General features: G+C 44.2%; 1 protein-coding gene across 8 annotated transcripts in view; it reads right to left on the bottom strand.

Moving 5' to 3' along the window:
• The window catches only part of APLP2 (amyloid beta precursor like protein 2), a 73485-nt gene extending 59103 nt beyond the window's left edge, over nucleotides 1–14382 (bottom strand). For 5 of the 8 annotated variants that reach the window (XM_054525438.2, XM_054525439.2, XM_002822701.6 and 2 more), the window contains exon 1: nucleotides 14094–14334. In XM_054525438.2, the coding sequence (XP_054381413.1) occupies nucleotides 14094–14198 (105 nt within the window). In that variant the 5' untranslated portion in view covers nucleotides 14199–14334. Of the gene's footprint in view, nucleotides 1–14093 lie in introns of all 8 variants that reach the window. The other 3 variants (XM_002822703.6, XM_009247259.4, XM_002822702.6) reach the window with 3 other exon arrangements.
• Nucleotides 14383–16819: the final 2437 nt, after the last annotated feature.

The following is a 16819-nucleotide window of genomic DNA, read 5'->3' as shown; positions in this document are numbered from 1 at the left end:
CTCCACCTCCCAGGTTCACGCCATTCTCCTGCCTCAGCCTCCCGAGTAGCTGGGACTACAGGCGCACGCCACCATGCCTGGCTAATTTTTTGTATTTTTAGTAGAGACGGGGTTTCACCGTGTTAGCCAGGATGGTCTCGATCTCCTGACCTCGTGATCCGCCTGCCTCGGCCTCCCAAAGTGCTGGGATTACAGGCGTGAGGCACCGCGCCCGGCCGAGAAATCAGAACTCTTGTACGCTGCTGGTGAAAAAATGGTGCAGCCGCTATAGAAAACAGTATGAAGGTTCTTAAAAAATTAAAAGTAGAATTATCATATGATCCATCAATCTCACATCTGGGTATATAGCCAAAAGAATTAAACTCATTATCCCAGACAGATACATGCATTCCCATGTTCACTGCAGAATCACTGACAACAGCCAAGACATGGAAACAATCTAAATGTCCATTGAGAGATGAACGGATAAGGAAAATATGATATATACATAAAATGGAATATTGTTCAGCCTTAAAAAAAATGTAAATTCTGCCACATTCAACAACATGGATGAACCTGGAGGACATTATGCTAAGTAAAATAAACAAGTCACAAAAAGACAAGTACTGCATGATTCCCCTTATATGGGATATCTAAAATAATCAAATTCACAGAACTGTCACTGACACGGGCTGAAGGGAGGAAAGAACAGTTGCTGTTCAACAGGTATAAAGTTTCCATTTTGCAAGATGCATAAGTTCTAGAGATTTGCTGTATAACGTTTTATCTACAGTTAACAATACTGCATTGTGCACTTAAAAATTTAGATCTCATGTTAAGTGTTCTTACCACAAAAAAAAAAATGTTTTAAGGCAGGACTTGGTGGCCCACACCTGCAATCACAGCACTTGGGGAGGCCAAGGCAGGACTGCTTGAGGCCACGAGTTCAGGACCAGCTTGGGCAAGAGAGCAAGTCCCCATCTCCACAAAAAAAATGTTTAATTACCTAGGCATGATGGCTCACGCCTGTGATCCCAGCTACTTGGGAGGCTGAGGCGGGAGAGTCATTTGAGCCCAGGAGGTCGAAGCTCTAGTGAGCTATGACTGTGCTACTGCACTCTGGCCTGGACAACAGTGTGAGACCATATCTCAAAAAAAAAAAGAAAAAGAAAAGTTTCAATGGTTAACATGTTTTATGTTATGTATATTTTACCACATACACAAAAAGATCTGTGGACTTTAGGCTATTCAATTTAGAAAATGCTTATGTCTTGTGGCTGACATATGTAAAACATCTGGAAGGAAACACTATAAATCAGTAAGAAAACAGATAACCCAGATTTTAAAAATCTGTATATGAAAAGCCTCCCCCCGCTCTCTTTCTGGGGATGCTGTCTATAGGCAATGAGTCTGACATACTGTCACAGGCTTTCCTGCAATACAGCCTCTAACAAAACTCGGCTGCCCCAAAGGCACCAACACCTGCAGTGGCGTGTGCCCAGGCTTAGAGAGCTTCATGCTGGGAGACCAGGAGTTCTTATGAGGTTATTCAAAACAAAACACATGGCATCGGGGCCTACAGTGGTTCCATTTGTTTTGTGTTTGTGACCAGATCAAACTTGCTTTCCTTATTGAGAAGCAGAAAATCAGTGTGAAAGTATTAAAAGCACAAGCACAGAGTCAGAAAATTAAATAAAAAACTGAGACCGGATGAGGTGGCTCATGCCTTTAATCCCAGCACTTTGGGAGGCCGAGGCGGGTGGATCACCTGAGGTCAAGAGTTCAAGACCAGCCTGGCCAACATGGTGAAACCCCGTCTCTACTAAAAATACAAAAATCAGCTGGGCGTGATGGCGGGCACCTGTAATCCCAGCTGCTCAGGAGGCTGAGGCAGGAGAATCGCTTGAACCTGGGAAGTGGAGGTTGTAGTGAGCCAAAATCGTGCCACTGTACTCCAGCCGGGGCGACAAGAGCAGAACTCCGTCTCAAAAACAAACAAAAAAAATGAAGTTTTGAGTAATAAAAATTAAAAGGCTAAATTAATAAAATCTGTATGAGAAGACTGGAAAAGTGTTGACTACCACCTCTCCAACAGAAAAAGTTTCTAGTTATTATATCATCTTAGGAACCATACAGTGCCTTCGGCTATGGTGTTATTTGTTCTGTCACAGTGCCCTGCATATGGCAATTTCATAAATGTCTGCTAATAATGATGACTATGAAAAGCCTCAAATGAACCAATTACCACAAAGTCTTCCACTTTTGATCAAGTCCTTTCCAGAGGTTCTTTTAAATGCCAATTTGGGATATAGCTACAATGATTTTTTTTTTTAAAGATATCCACAGTATGCTGTTTACATTAGAGAAGAATGAGAAACATATATGTTCAGTTATAAAAGAATCAAATAAATTACAAAATAGGTAGTCCTCTACTTTCACATAAGGTATATTTCTGTAAACATGAACAAGTTACAAACATATGCATGTTATTTGGGGATTCTGCTACTAGCAAGCTAATAATTTATCAGATCCCAATTACTTCCAGTGTTTTAGGGGGAAAAACACCCTTGAAAATGTATTTCCAGCATTTTATAGGCATTCCTTAATTTTTCCCACATAATTGAGCCCACTGAGTATTTACATAAGTTCAAAGAAACTACCTAGAAAAACACCAAAAAAGCACCAGTTATCACCATGTGCTTATCAATAAAATAAACATTTTCCCTCCTTTTTATCACCCTTATAAAATGAGGGTAAAATATTCAAGTAACAGTTCAATACTACTGCAAATATCCAATCACTGGCTAGTAGGCAACATCCCTATGCAATAACTCAAAATGTTCATACAATAGTTTAGTTACTCAAATCCAAATTCACAGTATGAATACCTATTTAGAGGGATGAATGTTGTACATTTAAAATTGCCGGGTGTTCAAAAGCCCCAAACCATGAAGCGTGATCCCAAAAAAAGTTATACACGTTACAAAATATGTAATGACCTGGAAATTATTCAATATGTTAAATGAAGAAAAAAACGGGTTATACACACATAAGGGGGAATCTACTCTTTTGTTTTTTGGGGGGTTTGTGTTTTGTTTTGGTCAAAACCGTATTTTCTAAATTTCTTGTAATAACTTCGAGAACTTAAAGGTTTGCAGTTTGTAGCTCAAAGCATATGAATCTAGAAAGATAAATCAGAAGGCCGGGCACGGTGGCTCACACCTGTAATCCCAGCACTTTGGAAGGCTGAGGCGGGTGGATCAGGAGATTGAGACCATCCTGGCTAACACAATGAAACCTCATCTCTACTAAAAATAAAAAAAAATGAGCCAGGCATGGTGGTGGGCACCTGTAGTCCCAGCTACTTGAGAGGCTGAGGCAGGAGAATGGCGTGAACCCGGGAGGTGGAGCTTGCAGTGAGCCAAGATCACAACACTGCACTCCAGCCTGGGCAACAAAGCAAGACTCCGTCTCAAAAAAAAAAAAAAAAAAAAAGAAAGAAAGATAAATCAGAAACTGACAGGACTCCACAGAGTTCAGCTTACAGTCATCACAGTCCAGGAACTTACTACAGTAAGATCCTGGATTGCTAGTGTCCTCAGGCTCCAAGTAGAATGAAAATTTTTGTCTGGAACACATATTAGCCTAGACCTCAAATTAATCAATCTGTAAGCACCTGTATAAATAAAATGTCTGGCCGGGCATGGTGGCTCATGCCTATAATCCTAGCACTTTGGGAGGCCAAGGTGGGTGGATCACTTGAGGTCAGGAGTTTGAGACCAGCCTGGCCAATATGGTGAAACCCCATCTCAACTAAAAATACAAAAATTAGCCAGGCATGGTGGCTGGCACCTGTAATCCCAGCTACTCAGGAGGCTGAGGCAGGAGGCACCTGAACCCAGGAGGCAAAGGTTGAGCCAAGACCACACCACTGCACTCCAGCCTGGGCAACAGGGTAAGATTCCATCTCAAAAAATAATAATAGTAATAAAGGCAACGCTCTCTTCCCCCAAAACTTAGGAGGCTATTAACTTTGAAATCAGAACTTGACAAGTATATTACAAAGAGAGAAAAATTACAGGTCAAACTCACTTATTAGCAAAGAGGCAAAACTCCTGAACAAAATTTTTGCAAACCAAATCCAGAAAATAAACAAACCAAGTTTGGTTCATTTCAGGAATGCAAAGTATCTTACATACTGCACTATCAAAATTAAATTCATATGATCATCTTATATTTGGCAAAAAAAGATGTTTGAAAAAAACTCAACATTCATTCATGATAAGAATCTTTGGCAAACTTAGAATATAAACTCTTCCTTATCTGATAAAGGGTCTGGTATCTACCAAAAATCTACGAGTATCATATAAATTGCAAAAACAGTATCCCTCTGAGAGAACTCAGACTAAGATACTAGCTATTATCATTTCTATCTGAACATTTTAGCTGGGGCAGCAAAGCAAGAAAAAGAAATAAAAGTTACAAGGATTGAATGGAAAGAAATAGAACTGTCACAATTCACAGAATATGCTCAGAAAAATTTAAAGTTACAGATAAATTATTATAATTAGTATACATGTTTAGCAAGATTACTGGATACAAGGTCAATCTGAAAAATATCAATTGTATTTTTCACCACCACACAAACCAACAACAAAAAATCTTAAAGATGTCATTTATAATAGCATAAAAAAGATCAAATGCCTATGAATAAATCTAACAAAAGATACACAAGATCTCTATGCAGAAAGCTACCAAACACTGAAGGCAGAATTATAGAGGGCCTAAATAAAACACATGTCATGGGCCGGGCGTAGTGGCTCACACCTGTAATCCCAGCACTTTGGTAGGCCAAGGCGGGAGGATCATCTGAGGTCAGGAGTTTGAGACCAGCCTGACCAACATGGTGAAACCCCATCTGTACTATAAATACAAAAATTAGCCTGGCATGGTGGTGGGTGCCTGTAATCCCAGCTACTCGGAAGGCTGAGGCAGAAGAATCGCTTGAACCCGGGAGACAAAGGTTGCAGTGAGCAGAGACTGTACCACTGCACTCCAGCCTGGGCAACAGAGCAACAACCTGTCTCAAAAATAAATAAATAAATAAATAAATAAATAAATAAATAAATAAATAAAATACATGTCATGTTCCCGGATTGGAAAACTCGGTATTTGAAAAATGTCAATTTTCCCCCAATTAAACTATAGATCCAAAGCAAAATCAAAATTCTAACAATAAGCTGTTTTGGTAAAATGTGGCAAATTTATGTGAAAAGAAAAGGGTTAAGGGAAGAGCTAAGATGCTATTCAAGACAAGCAAGGTAGAAGGGCTTGATCTAGTAAACATAAAATCTTATTATACAATAATTAAGACAATGTGGAGTTGGTGCAAGGATAAACAAAGAGACCAATGGAATAGAAGGGAGAACCCAGGAACAGATTCACACACAGGGAGATACTTGATTACAAAGGTGACAGAGCCGAGCAGAAGGGAAAGGATGACCTTGACAATAAAGGGTGCAAGCCAGATATCCATAAGGAAAAAAACAGAAATGAAATGGCCCTTAACTTCACATCTACACAAAAATCCAGATAAATTATAGCTCCAAATGCAAAAGGCAAAACAATAAAGTTCCTCATTGACAATACAGGAGACTATCGTTATAACCTCAGGGTAGGAAAAGACTTCTCAAACAGGATACAAAAAGCACCTACCATAACAACAACAACAAAAAAAGACAAGACAAAAAAATTAGACATTAAAATTAAGAACTTCTTCAAAAGACATCACTAAGAGAGTGAAAAGGCAAACCACAGAGAGAACAGCATTATCTTAATAACCTCAAAGTGGAAACAACTCAAACGTCCATCAACAGCCGAACAAACTGCACAGTTTATTCATATAATGGAGTACTATGCAGCAACGGAAATGAGTGAGCCACAGCTACACTCAACACACGTGGCTGTCAAAAATGTGTCTAGTGAAAGAGACCAAATGCATGAAAATATATACGGAATGATTCCACTTATATGAAGCTAAAAAAAAAAAAAAAAAGAAAGAAAGAAAAACTGAACTACAGTGTTTAGGGACGAATGCATGGGAGGTAATACTATAAGGAAATACAAAGAGTGATACCACAAAGTCAGAGGAGCAGTATACTCCTGAGCAAGAAAGGAAAGGAGATACTGGCAGTGTCTTATTTCTTGACCTCAGTGGTAGTTACACAAGTGTTTCATTTACAAAAACACACTGAGCTTTTTTTTTCTTTTGTGTACTCTTAAATTTTGAAAAGCTCAAAAATACTCAAGGGCTTTCAATAGTGGGTAGAAGCAGCAAGGGTGGCTGGCACTTTCCTGATAAGCGGCTGTCTTTACTTTCAGTTCAAACAGCTTGACATTCTTACCTTCTAAAATCATCACAGTATGCACAAATAATTAACACTATGTGTTGATAAATATGTGTTACAACTCTAAGAACAGCCTAAGCAAACGTAATGAAAATATGAATGGAAATGTAAACTCCTAACTCAAGAGTTACTTCTGGAAAGTTCAAATGAGGCTTTTATTGGTAATGTTGTATGTCTGTATCCAGTGTTTTTTTTTTTTAAAGGCTAAAACATACATGAGAAATGTTAAGATTCAACAAAACTGGGGGCTGAACATAAGGGTCTTTTTTACATGTTTAATTATCCTATGTGGGGAATGCTCATAATTAAAGGGAGTAAAATAAAAGCTCTAATAGCTCACCTCTCCGGGTAAAAACCTGCTTCAGCCGAAGCAAGTTACATGTTTAGCCTTCCAGAGACAAAGCATAAAATATGCGAAAATACTAACAATCCTTACTCCCACCACTAATCTCACATTTTCTTATCTAGGCGAAATACCTCCCTCACAGTCCATTCACCTTTCAGGTCAAATTTTTCACATTCTTCACCATTCCAGTCATTCTGTTCTGGATAGCATTATCCCAGATCTAACAAATGCATTGTGATGTCTCAGATGTCTCCATTTTGCCAGCTAACTTTTAACCCACAGATAATTTCTTCAGAAGAAATTACTTCTTTCTCTTTCAGCCATCCCAGCTACATAACTTCCCAGACAGGGAATACCCCTGTAGCAGACACTGGGTTCTCACCAACATCCACAGCTTTCTTTTCCAACCAAGCCCAACTTTTTTTTTTTTTTTTAGTAAGAGGTATCACCATCTGATAAGCCCAACCTGATTCGAGGCTGCACCCTCCTCCTCCTAGCCACATGCTTCCGAAAGCAGGCCTCGAGAAGTCTAAGCCTGTGGAGGCAGTACCATTCCCCTTGCCAAGGCTTGCTTTGGCTAGAAGCATCTGATACACTTCTATGCAGTGACACCTAAGGGGTCTTATGCTGGTGGGCTTTGAGAAAGGTTTCTTCCCTCTTAAAAGGAGATACACAGAAGAGACTATCTCTTCCTCCTCTGGACATTATCATATCGGAGCATGTCCCCTGGAGTTGCAGCAGTAATTCCACAACCACTAGGGGAGCGCGCCCAAGGAAGGCCGGGGAGAAAGGTGGTGGGGACAGCTCAATTAAGCAACCTTTTAGGTGCCCCACTCCACACACGAAGTAGTTTTTTTCTGGACCACAATCTTATCCCCATCACACTGGTCACTGGCCACTGACTATCTGGTGCTGGCAGCCTTCTCTTCCAAATAATCCCACACCTTGATTTTGATAAAAATCTCTACAGGGAACCAAACTTCTTTTCTTAAAACTTTAGGTTAGAATACAAAAATGACACAACTTACTACTAAAAAAAGAGAACTTGCACATAATATAAAAAGACACAAAAGAGCTGGGCCCGCGGTGGCTCATGCCTGTAATCCCAGCACTTTGGGAGGCTGAGGCGGCTGGATCGCTTGAGGTCAGGAGTTCGAGACCAGCCTGGCCAACATGGTGAAACCCTGTCTCTACTAAAAATATAAAAATTAGCCGGGCATGGTGGAGCACACCGGTAATCCCAGCTACTCAGGAGGATGAGGCACGAGAATCGCTTGAACCCAGGAGGCGGAAGTTGCAGTGAGCCAAGATGGCACCGCTGCACTCCAGCCTAGATGACAGAGTGAGACTTGGTCTCAAAACAAACAAACAGGCCCAAAAAGTGTTTAAGATCAGTGAATATCATTTGAATGATGCGAAAGAAAAAATAAATCAATGGAAAATGTAAAACATCAAAGTTCCCTGTAATTACATACTTCAAAGGGTCACTGTTAACCATATGGTTTACATTGGTTCATAATATATCAGAACTTGTAAGAAATTAGTTCCTTTTAAGGGAAACACTCATACCAGGTTTTGGTAATGGGAAAGACAGGCAGACATGAGTAAAAAGAAATCTGCACCCAAAAGGGAAACATGAACCACGCTGACAGGACAGAGCAGTAGGCTTAGATAGGATGGGCAGACTCCTTCCCCTGGTCAAGCTGTGTGATGTTCAACTCTTGGCCTCTACTGACTCCCTTTTTAGGTAGGGATAAGAATACCAAATTCACCAGACTGTTAGGGACTTATGTAGATAAATTACCCAAAGAGTTTGTTTTGTTTTTCTCTCCTTGTACATTAGAATCATCCGGGGAGCTTTTGAAACTGAGCATCCCAGAGGTACTCAACGACAATCTCTGGGGTTAGGGCCTAGAAATCATACACGAGTGCATTTCGCAAAGTAAAAAGCACTATCCACATTTGTTTTTACTACTGTACTGTTTAGCACCTAGCACAGAACCATGTAACAGGGGCTTAATAAATACTAGTAGGATGAATTACAAATGAAAAGTCAGCTAATTTTCTAATCTTCATCTTTAAAAAAATAGATTAGTTATGTTTTAAAAGATCTCATTTTGAAAAACAGATCTTGGCCGAGTGTGGTGGTATGCACTGTACTCCTAGATACTCGGGAGGCTGAGGCAGGAGGATCACTTGAGCCCAGGAGTTTGAGGCCGCAGTGAGCCATGGCTGTGCCACTGCACTCCAACCTCGGTAAGAGTGAGACCCTGTCTCAAAAAATAAAAAATAAAAATAAAGACTTCATGATGCTTATGTAAGAAAAATTCCCTCAGCAAAAGCAATTATTAGTTGTACTTGACACAAACGACTGGAACTCATTTCTACTTGAATGTGCCTACATAGTCCACTTTCCATCTTAGGCCATAAATCAAGGTACAATACACTAAATTTAATTAAACTTCAAGGTAATCTAGTTTATCTCACTAAAAATCAACCCATGAAAATTGAATTATAGGCAATTTAGAATTCTCTCTCAACTAGCCCCTCCATGGAAACTACAATTACTGTACAAAGATTTACCCCTACTTCTTGTCACACAGAAAACATCTTCTTTGAGTAGTTCATGTTGGCATAATTTGAAATAATAATTGTTAGGTGCTGGCTTCAATACGCAGTATGTGTCATTTTTATAAAATTTATGTACATAATGTATCTATTAACAGAAGGGTATACAACATTACATTAAGGTTTCCCTGGGTAATACGATTTTAGGTCATTTTTCATTTCTTATTGGTTATCTGTACTTTTAAATGTCTTACAATGCATATGTACTACCTATAGAATTCTTCTTCTGTTATTTTAGAAAGAAAATCCAAAAGCCTGAGAATTTAGTAAGGGTAAACAGAATTAATTAAACAATCTTGAAAGAAGCCAGGTGTGGAGGCTCACGCCTGTAATCCCAGCACTTTGGAAGGCCAAGGCGGGCAGATCACAAGGTCAGAAGTTTGGAACCAGCCTGGCCGATATGGTGAACCCTGTCTCTACTAAAAATATAAAAATGAGCCAGGCATGGTGGTGGGCTCCTGTAGTCCCAGCTACTCTGGAGGCTGAGGCAGGAGAGTCACCTGAACCTGAAAAACGGAGGTTGCAGTAAGCCGAGATCATGTCAGTGCACTTCAGCCTGGGCGACAGAGTGAGACTCCATCTCAAAAAAGAAAAACAAAACAACAACAAAAAAACACGTTTTCAAATGCTATAAAGAACATGATTGGGTCAACAAACTAACTAGAAAACCGACAGCAGGTAAGATCCACGTATTGTATCAATGTTAAATTTCATTAGGTTGATGACTGTACTAAACCTACATAAGACAATGTCTTTGGCTCTTAGAAAACATATACTGAAGTTCTCAGGGGTAAAGGGGATGGGGGATGACATATGCAACTTACTCTCAAATAATTTGGCAAAAAATGCAATAATAAAGCAAATGTGACTAGAAGAAATGTTAACAATTGGTGAATCTGAGTAAAGGGTATGAAAATTGTACAATTTTTGCATTTTTTTATAAGATTAAAGTTATTTCTTTGTTTATTTTTGTTTTCTTTTGAGACGGAGTCTCGCTCTGTTGCCCAGGCTGGAGTGCAGCAGCATGATCTCAGCTCACTGTAACCTCCACCTCCCAGATTCTCCTGCCTCAGCCTCCTGAGTAGCTGGGATTACAGGCGCGCGCCACCACGCCCAGCTAATTTTTGTATTTTTAGTAGAGACGGAGTTTCACCATGTTGCTCAGGCTGGTCTCGAACTCCTGACCTCGTGATCCACCCACCTCGGCCTCCCAAAGTGCTAGGATTACAGGCGTGAGCCACCGCGCCTGGCGATTAAAGTTATTTCTAAGTAAAACATTTTTAATTGAAAAAGCTTAAAAATCAACACATTCAAAATTGTTCTAACAAAAAAGAGCATGTTGGGCCAACTTCTAGCAAGACTTTATTTGGAAAAATATAGGAACATATTTAAAAATTTTGCTAATAAAAACATATGCAGCACCAACTTTAAGCAAAATTTTAAGTCAGCACCATCTAACAGAAACACAACGTGAGCCACCTACATAGTATGAAATTTTCTAGGAACCACATTAGAATTAAAAGAAACAAGTGAAATTAAGTTTAATGTTTTATTTAGCCCATGTCTAAAGTATTGTTTCAATTTAGTCAATACAAAAATTGAGATTTTAATTTTTCTGTACTAAATCTTCAAAATCTGGTATTTTATACTTCCAATACATCTCAATTCAGAAGCTAAATTTTCATAGGAAATACTTGATCTACATTTAGATTTCATAAAATGTACAGTTTAAAAGTAGATTCGCAAAACCAAATTATTTCAGTTAAAAGTTTTCCAACCACTGAATCAGATTTTAAATGTAAACTTAAATTAATTAAATTAAATAAAATGAAAAACTCACTCCTCAGTCACGCTAGTCACCCTACAGGCTCAATAACCACATGTGGCTTGTGGCTACACCCTGGGAAAGCCCGGCTTTAGATGGTAAAACAAATTCCCTCTACAAAAGGAGAACCTAATTGATAAAACTTAAGTTTATCGTATTTATCAAAAGTTTTTTAAAACATAGTTATGATAAAAATAACGGGCCGGGCGCCGTGGCTCACGCCTGCAATCCCAGCACTTTGGGAGGCCGAGGCAGGCGGATCACCTGAGATCAGGTGTTCCAGACCAGCCTGGCCAACGTGGTGAAACCCTGTCTCTACTAAAAATACAAAAATTAGCTGGGCGTGGTGGCAGGCGCCTGTAATCCCAGCTACTTGGGAGGCTGAGGCAGGAGAATGGCTTGAACTCGGAAGGCGGAAGTTGCAGCGAGCCCAGAGATCCCACCATTGCCCTCCAGCCTGGGACAGAGCGAGACCCCGTATCAACAAAAACAACAACAAAAAAAGACGATATTCCTATCAGAAGCACACCAACGTTTCTCTCCAAGGTACAATTAGACATCTCCCATACCACCTGTCAGAAACACCAACACAAAGCCTTCTCTACTCTGCCTCAGTTGACATCCTTTAATTTGGGTTTGAGTTTCCTGAAAACTGGCAATCAAATGGCCTTCTTTCTTTCAAATGTGACAGAACAAACTCAAGTTCCGGTTCTCAGGAGCCTAGTCATCTACTGCATAGTATGCGGGGTTTCAGCACAATACTGTCTCAGTCCCAAATGGGAGCATGCACACAGGAGAACTTGTCTCGGATTTAAGAGAGGAAGTGACCCTGAGTCCAGAGGTGAGCTTTTTTTTTTTTAAAACAGGTGTAAGAAATTAATTCAGTCAACACCAAGCAACACTAAAGATTTGCCAATCAATAATTCTGTGCCAAGCAACTTGATCAGGGATTTGGCCAGAACCCCTTTGGCTAATCTCAATCAGGGCCTTCCCAAAGACATCCTGATTTAGGCCATTCTTATCTAAATTAAGCTTCGACAGTCCCTTGCCTGACAGCAAATAAACAAAATCAAATTATATTCATATGAATAAAATTCTGATAGCTTGACAAAAGGCCCCTTGAAAGATCATTTAGTAAGTGTGAGCAAAAATACAGCTCCAAAGAACAGGAGTTACCATAAAACCATTTTTCAGAAATGTTTAATTCCTACTTTCTTCAGCCATACTTTTCAACTGAACAACGCTGTGGCTAACAATCAAATTTAATACACAACAACGAATTCTGATATTATTTTTTCTCGCTACACAAGTATTAACGAATTCTTTAAAACTGCTGAGTCTTCTGTGAATTCATTAATGCCTCAAATTACTCATAGCAGTGGGAAGTGGAGTGCGAGTGTGAACGATGGTTTCTGACACCCGACCCACTAGTGAAGTCCCATCTTCCATACGAAAGCCTTTATTTCTTCTCCCCATCTCATTCACCTAGCTGTTTTCATGCGACATCATATCAGAGATCACAGATACAACTCTGACCATTGTGTGGACACATTGAAACAATAGCAATCCAAAATCGTCTGTAGATAAACCTTAACTATTTCTCCTTAAAGCTGAACTCCTTTCTTACCCTCACAGTCACAAAGCTTTAAACTGGATGAATACAAAGGTTTTAAGCCGTTCCATCAGAGAGGCTTTTTATTAGATTTATTTTTACCCGTGGAAATACTTGAACATTCTGTAGAAGTAAATATATTCTAAACCTGAGGTCTTTAAAAGAAAGCTCTCAATTAATGCCCAATCAAATCCAGTCTTCAGGTCTCTCTGAAATTAGCTAAGTACGCAGAAACCAATTGTAATTTTTAAAAGAGCGAAGAGGGAGAAGAAATAAACGACACCAGAACTACACATTCCAGACCAGCAGTTCAAGCACCACTTCGAGAAGGAAAGTAAAGATCAAGCCCGCCGTCTCCCTCGGCCACTGCAGGGCTCCTCTAAGGCTGCCCGCTCCCGCCCGCGCCGCGGACCCTGCCGCCCCCGCCCCCACCCCCTCCCGCGGCCTCCCCCACCCCCGGCCCAGCCGCTTCGCCTTTCTCGCAGCGGGGATGCTCAGGGTGCGACCTCGAAGCACAACCACTGCTGGAATTCTGACACCGAAAGAGGACGATTTTTCCAAGAGTTTACACGCCTTCGCGGGCACCTTCCCTACTCACTGAAACCCTCACGAAATCGGTCAACGCACCCAGAGCGGGTTTCCTCGGTCTACAGACGCAGGCAAACAGCGCCACTTAAAAAATGCGCGTCCGCGCCCCGGCCCCGGGCGGCAGAGGGAGCAGCGAGCGGGCGGCCTGGCGCGGGAGCTCCCCCGGGGCTTGCAGCATCACTGCCGCGCGCGAAGGCCGGGGCCGCGTCCACCTGGCAACAAAGGGGAAGCCCGCCGCTCGCAGGTGGGAGGCCCGGAGCCGAGGCCCCGGTGCCGCGCGAGGGAGCGTACGGGGTCCGCACGGGGCCGCCCGCGGAGAGAGCCCAGCCGCGGACTCCGGCGGGAGAGTAGCGCCCTGGCATTGTCCCGGGGGAGGGCGGGGCGGGTGCCCGTGGGCACTGGGTCCCCGGAGGAGGTGGCGGCGCCGCGGGCGGGTTAGGGGCTGGGGCGGCTGAGGCGGCCGGCCGCCCCCAGTAGCCCCGACGCCTTTCATTTGGCCTCTGCGGCGGCTGAGGCAGCCCGACCTCCAGCGCTAAGCACTGCGCCAAGCAGGGACGCGCGGGGGAGGGCGCGCCAGACCCGCCGCAGCGCCGGACCCCCCGCGCCGCACCCCCGGCCCGCCCTGCCGCGGACCCCGCTGCCCGCCCGCAGGCCGCGCTCCTCCGGCGGGCGAAGGAGACGACTCTCCGGCGTTCGCCCGGTCCCCACCTCGATGTAGCCGGCCAGCGCCGAGGCAGGCGCCGTGAGCCCCACCAGCAGCAGAAGCAGGAGCCTGCCCGTGGCTGCGGCAGCCGCGGTCCCGGTGGCCGCCATCCCTCGCCGGGTCGCCCTAGCGCGCGGCTCTCAAGCTCACACACTCGGACTCCTAGCTCAGCACACCGCGACCCAGAAGCATCTGAAGCCAGTTCACCGCCGCCCCGGGGGTTTTACACCAACCGGAACTGACTTCATATTACCACGCCCTCCTTCTGCGGCTCCCAATGCCGGCCCGCAGAACCCCTCAAGACCCCGCCCCCTTGCGGTCCAGACCCAATCAGGGGATGGAAGAGCCTGCTCCTCCCGCCCGGTCCAACCGCTCGTCCCCCGCCCTGCCCCGCCCCGCCCCCGGCCGCGGATGGCCCCGCCCCCGCTCCGGACCCTGTGGCCGCCAGGCGCGGGGGCGTGCGCGCGGCGGGTCTGGGGCCGCAGCTCTGCGGGTGCGGGGCTGGCTCTGGCCTCCGCAACCCGGCGCAGTTATCTGTCCCTGCTGCGCTGGTCCGTCAGCCTTCAGCCTCCCGATACGGGCACGCCCCGCTTGCCTGTCCCTGCTGGGCATTCTTCAGACTCCTTTGGGTACCGCCCTCTTTTTGATTCTGGAAATGGTTTTATTAAAAACAGGATGAATTAGGAGTCCGGGACGGTCTGCCAAGGGCCGTCCCCCGAGGCAAGGGGAGGACCGCAGGAGGCAGCCATCCTCCTCCCCCGAGCCCTACTCAGGGCGCGCCTCTCCCGCGCTGCTCGGTCCAGGCCTCTCCGCCGGGTCCTCGCCTCTGAGCCCGGCCGCGCTCCGCACGCTCGGCCTTCGGTCCTTAGGCCTTTCCCGACCCTTCCTTCCCAGCGGCTGCCCAGGCAGGGATAGAGACCAGGGGTGCAAGAACCACGCCGGCCTCACAACCCAGGCCCCCTTCCTCGTGTGTTTTAGGAAGAGATCACGCCGCTTCTTCGGTTGAGACGCACTAGCGGGAGACCTGCTACTCTGCCTTCCTGCTCCCCGGCATTTCCACTTCACTAGAGAAAAACGTCCTGCTGCCCCATTTAGCAACTGGCACAGCCTCGCCACCGCCAGGGCTCCGCTGGCCTTGTTTCCTTTCAGTAGCCTGTGAGTTAGGTACTGCCTTCTGAGAGACCTGGACTAGTCCCTTCAGGTTCGACTAAATGCATAACACAACCCCCACCCCCCAGGACGCTGACAACAGAAAGGAGGAGACTGTCCGCGGAGTAGGCGAGTACGGCTGTAAGAACTCGGGATTTTCCAGCCTTACTCTGCACCACTCCCCTACATGCCCAGTTCCCTGTGGGTAAACTGGCTCTGCCCGATTCCTCCAAGACGACGCCTTTCCATTTCACAGCCCTTCCTAACACTCTTCCTGCGCCTGCAATGTCCTCTCCCCAACATCTACCTGTTGGAAGCATTTTCACTGTTCCTCGGCTCAGTCGGCTGAAATATCTCTTCTGATTGCTCAGAGGGATGTTTCCCACTGTGGCACTCGCTCCCTAGTTACTCCATACCTCTCTCAGGCCACTGACAAGACTTGGGTGTGTCATGCTGCAGTGCCCCTCACAGTGCAGTCCTCGATAAATGTTTGCCCGGTGTTATTGAACCCAGTTATCTTGGGTGCTGATACTAGTTCTGGAACTGGCATGAATTTGGCTCTTGCTATGGACCGAATTTTGTCCCCACCCCTAATGTGTGTGCCGAAGCGCTGAATCCCAGTGTGATGGTTATTTGTAAATGGGGCCTTTGGGAGGTAATCAGGTTTGGATGAGGTCATGGAGGTAGCAGGTCATGATGGGATCAGTGCCTTTATTAGAAGAGACACCAAAGAGCTTGCTTTTCTCTCACACTCTCTGTCCCCTACCCCCAACCTCAGCCCTCACCTCCCTCCTCCATGTGCGAACGCAGCAAGAAGGCCGCCATCTGCAAACCAGGAAGAGGTCCATCACTGAGGGGCCAAAGTGGCACCTTGAGCTCGGACTTCCCAGGCTTCAAGAACTCTGAAAAATAAATTCTTGTTGTTGAAGCCCCGCAGCCTATGTTATTTTGTTGCAGCAGCCGGAGCTGACTGACACAGCCGCATAATCACCGGCAAGTTCCTCCATCGCTTGGGACTCTGTTTTCTTCTCTGTCAAATGTGAATATTAAAACCTGTCTCACTGCACCACTTTGTGTGATTGAACTTAAAATGAATGTACAATAGTGAAAAGCATGAAGTGACTTAAATGTAAGGGGTAGGAGGGTAAAGCGATGTATTACCAAGTGCAGGTTCATCTGCAAGTATGTGGGAAAAGTATCAGGTGACTACCTAAATCCCCATTCTGTTGTTGAGCCTAGGGTAGGACATGTAGCCCCTCTGGGGCCTATTACCTCACCTACAAAATCAGGGCGTTGAACTCAGGGAAAAGCAAGTGAGATATCTGAGTTCAGAGCAGTGGCATGGATATTCATGCTTTGGAGACGGTATATTCAAGACTGAGCTCTAATATCATGAGATAGTACAAGGAAATACAGGAACATGATTTAGAGGGCCTTCAATCTAAACTTAGGTCTTGAAAGTTTATTTGCATTTTCAAGTTATGGAAGGATCGTTACTAAGAACTGATAGCCCCATTCATCAACATTCTGTACTTTAAAATGTTACGGTCTTTTTATTAAATGACACTGACAGGAGCGTACC

Source organism: Pongo abelii, chromosome 9, assembly GCF_028885655.2.
Source record: "Pongo abelii isolate AG06213 chromosome 9, NHGRI_mPonAbe1-v2.0_pri, whole genome shotgun sequence".
Taxonomy (NCBI): Eukaryota; Metazoa; Chordata; class Mammalia; order Primates; family Hominidae; genus Pongo; species Pongo abelii.
Note: the sequence above shows the minus strand (reverse complement) of the source record. Positions and strands in the feature narration are given on the sequence as shown.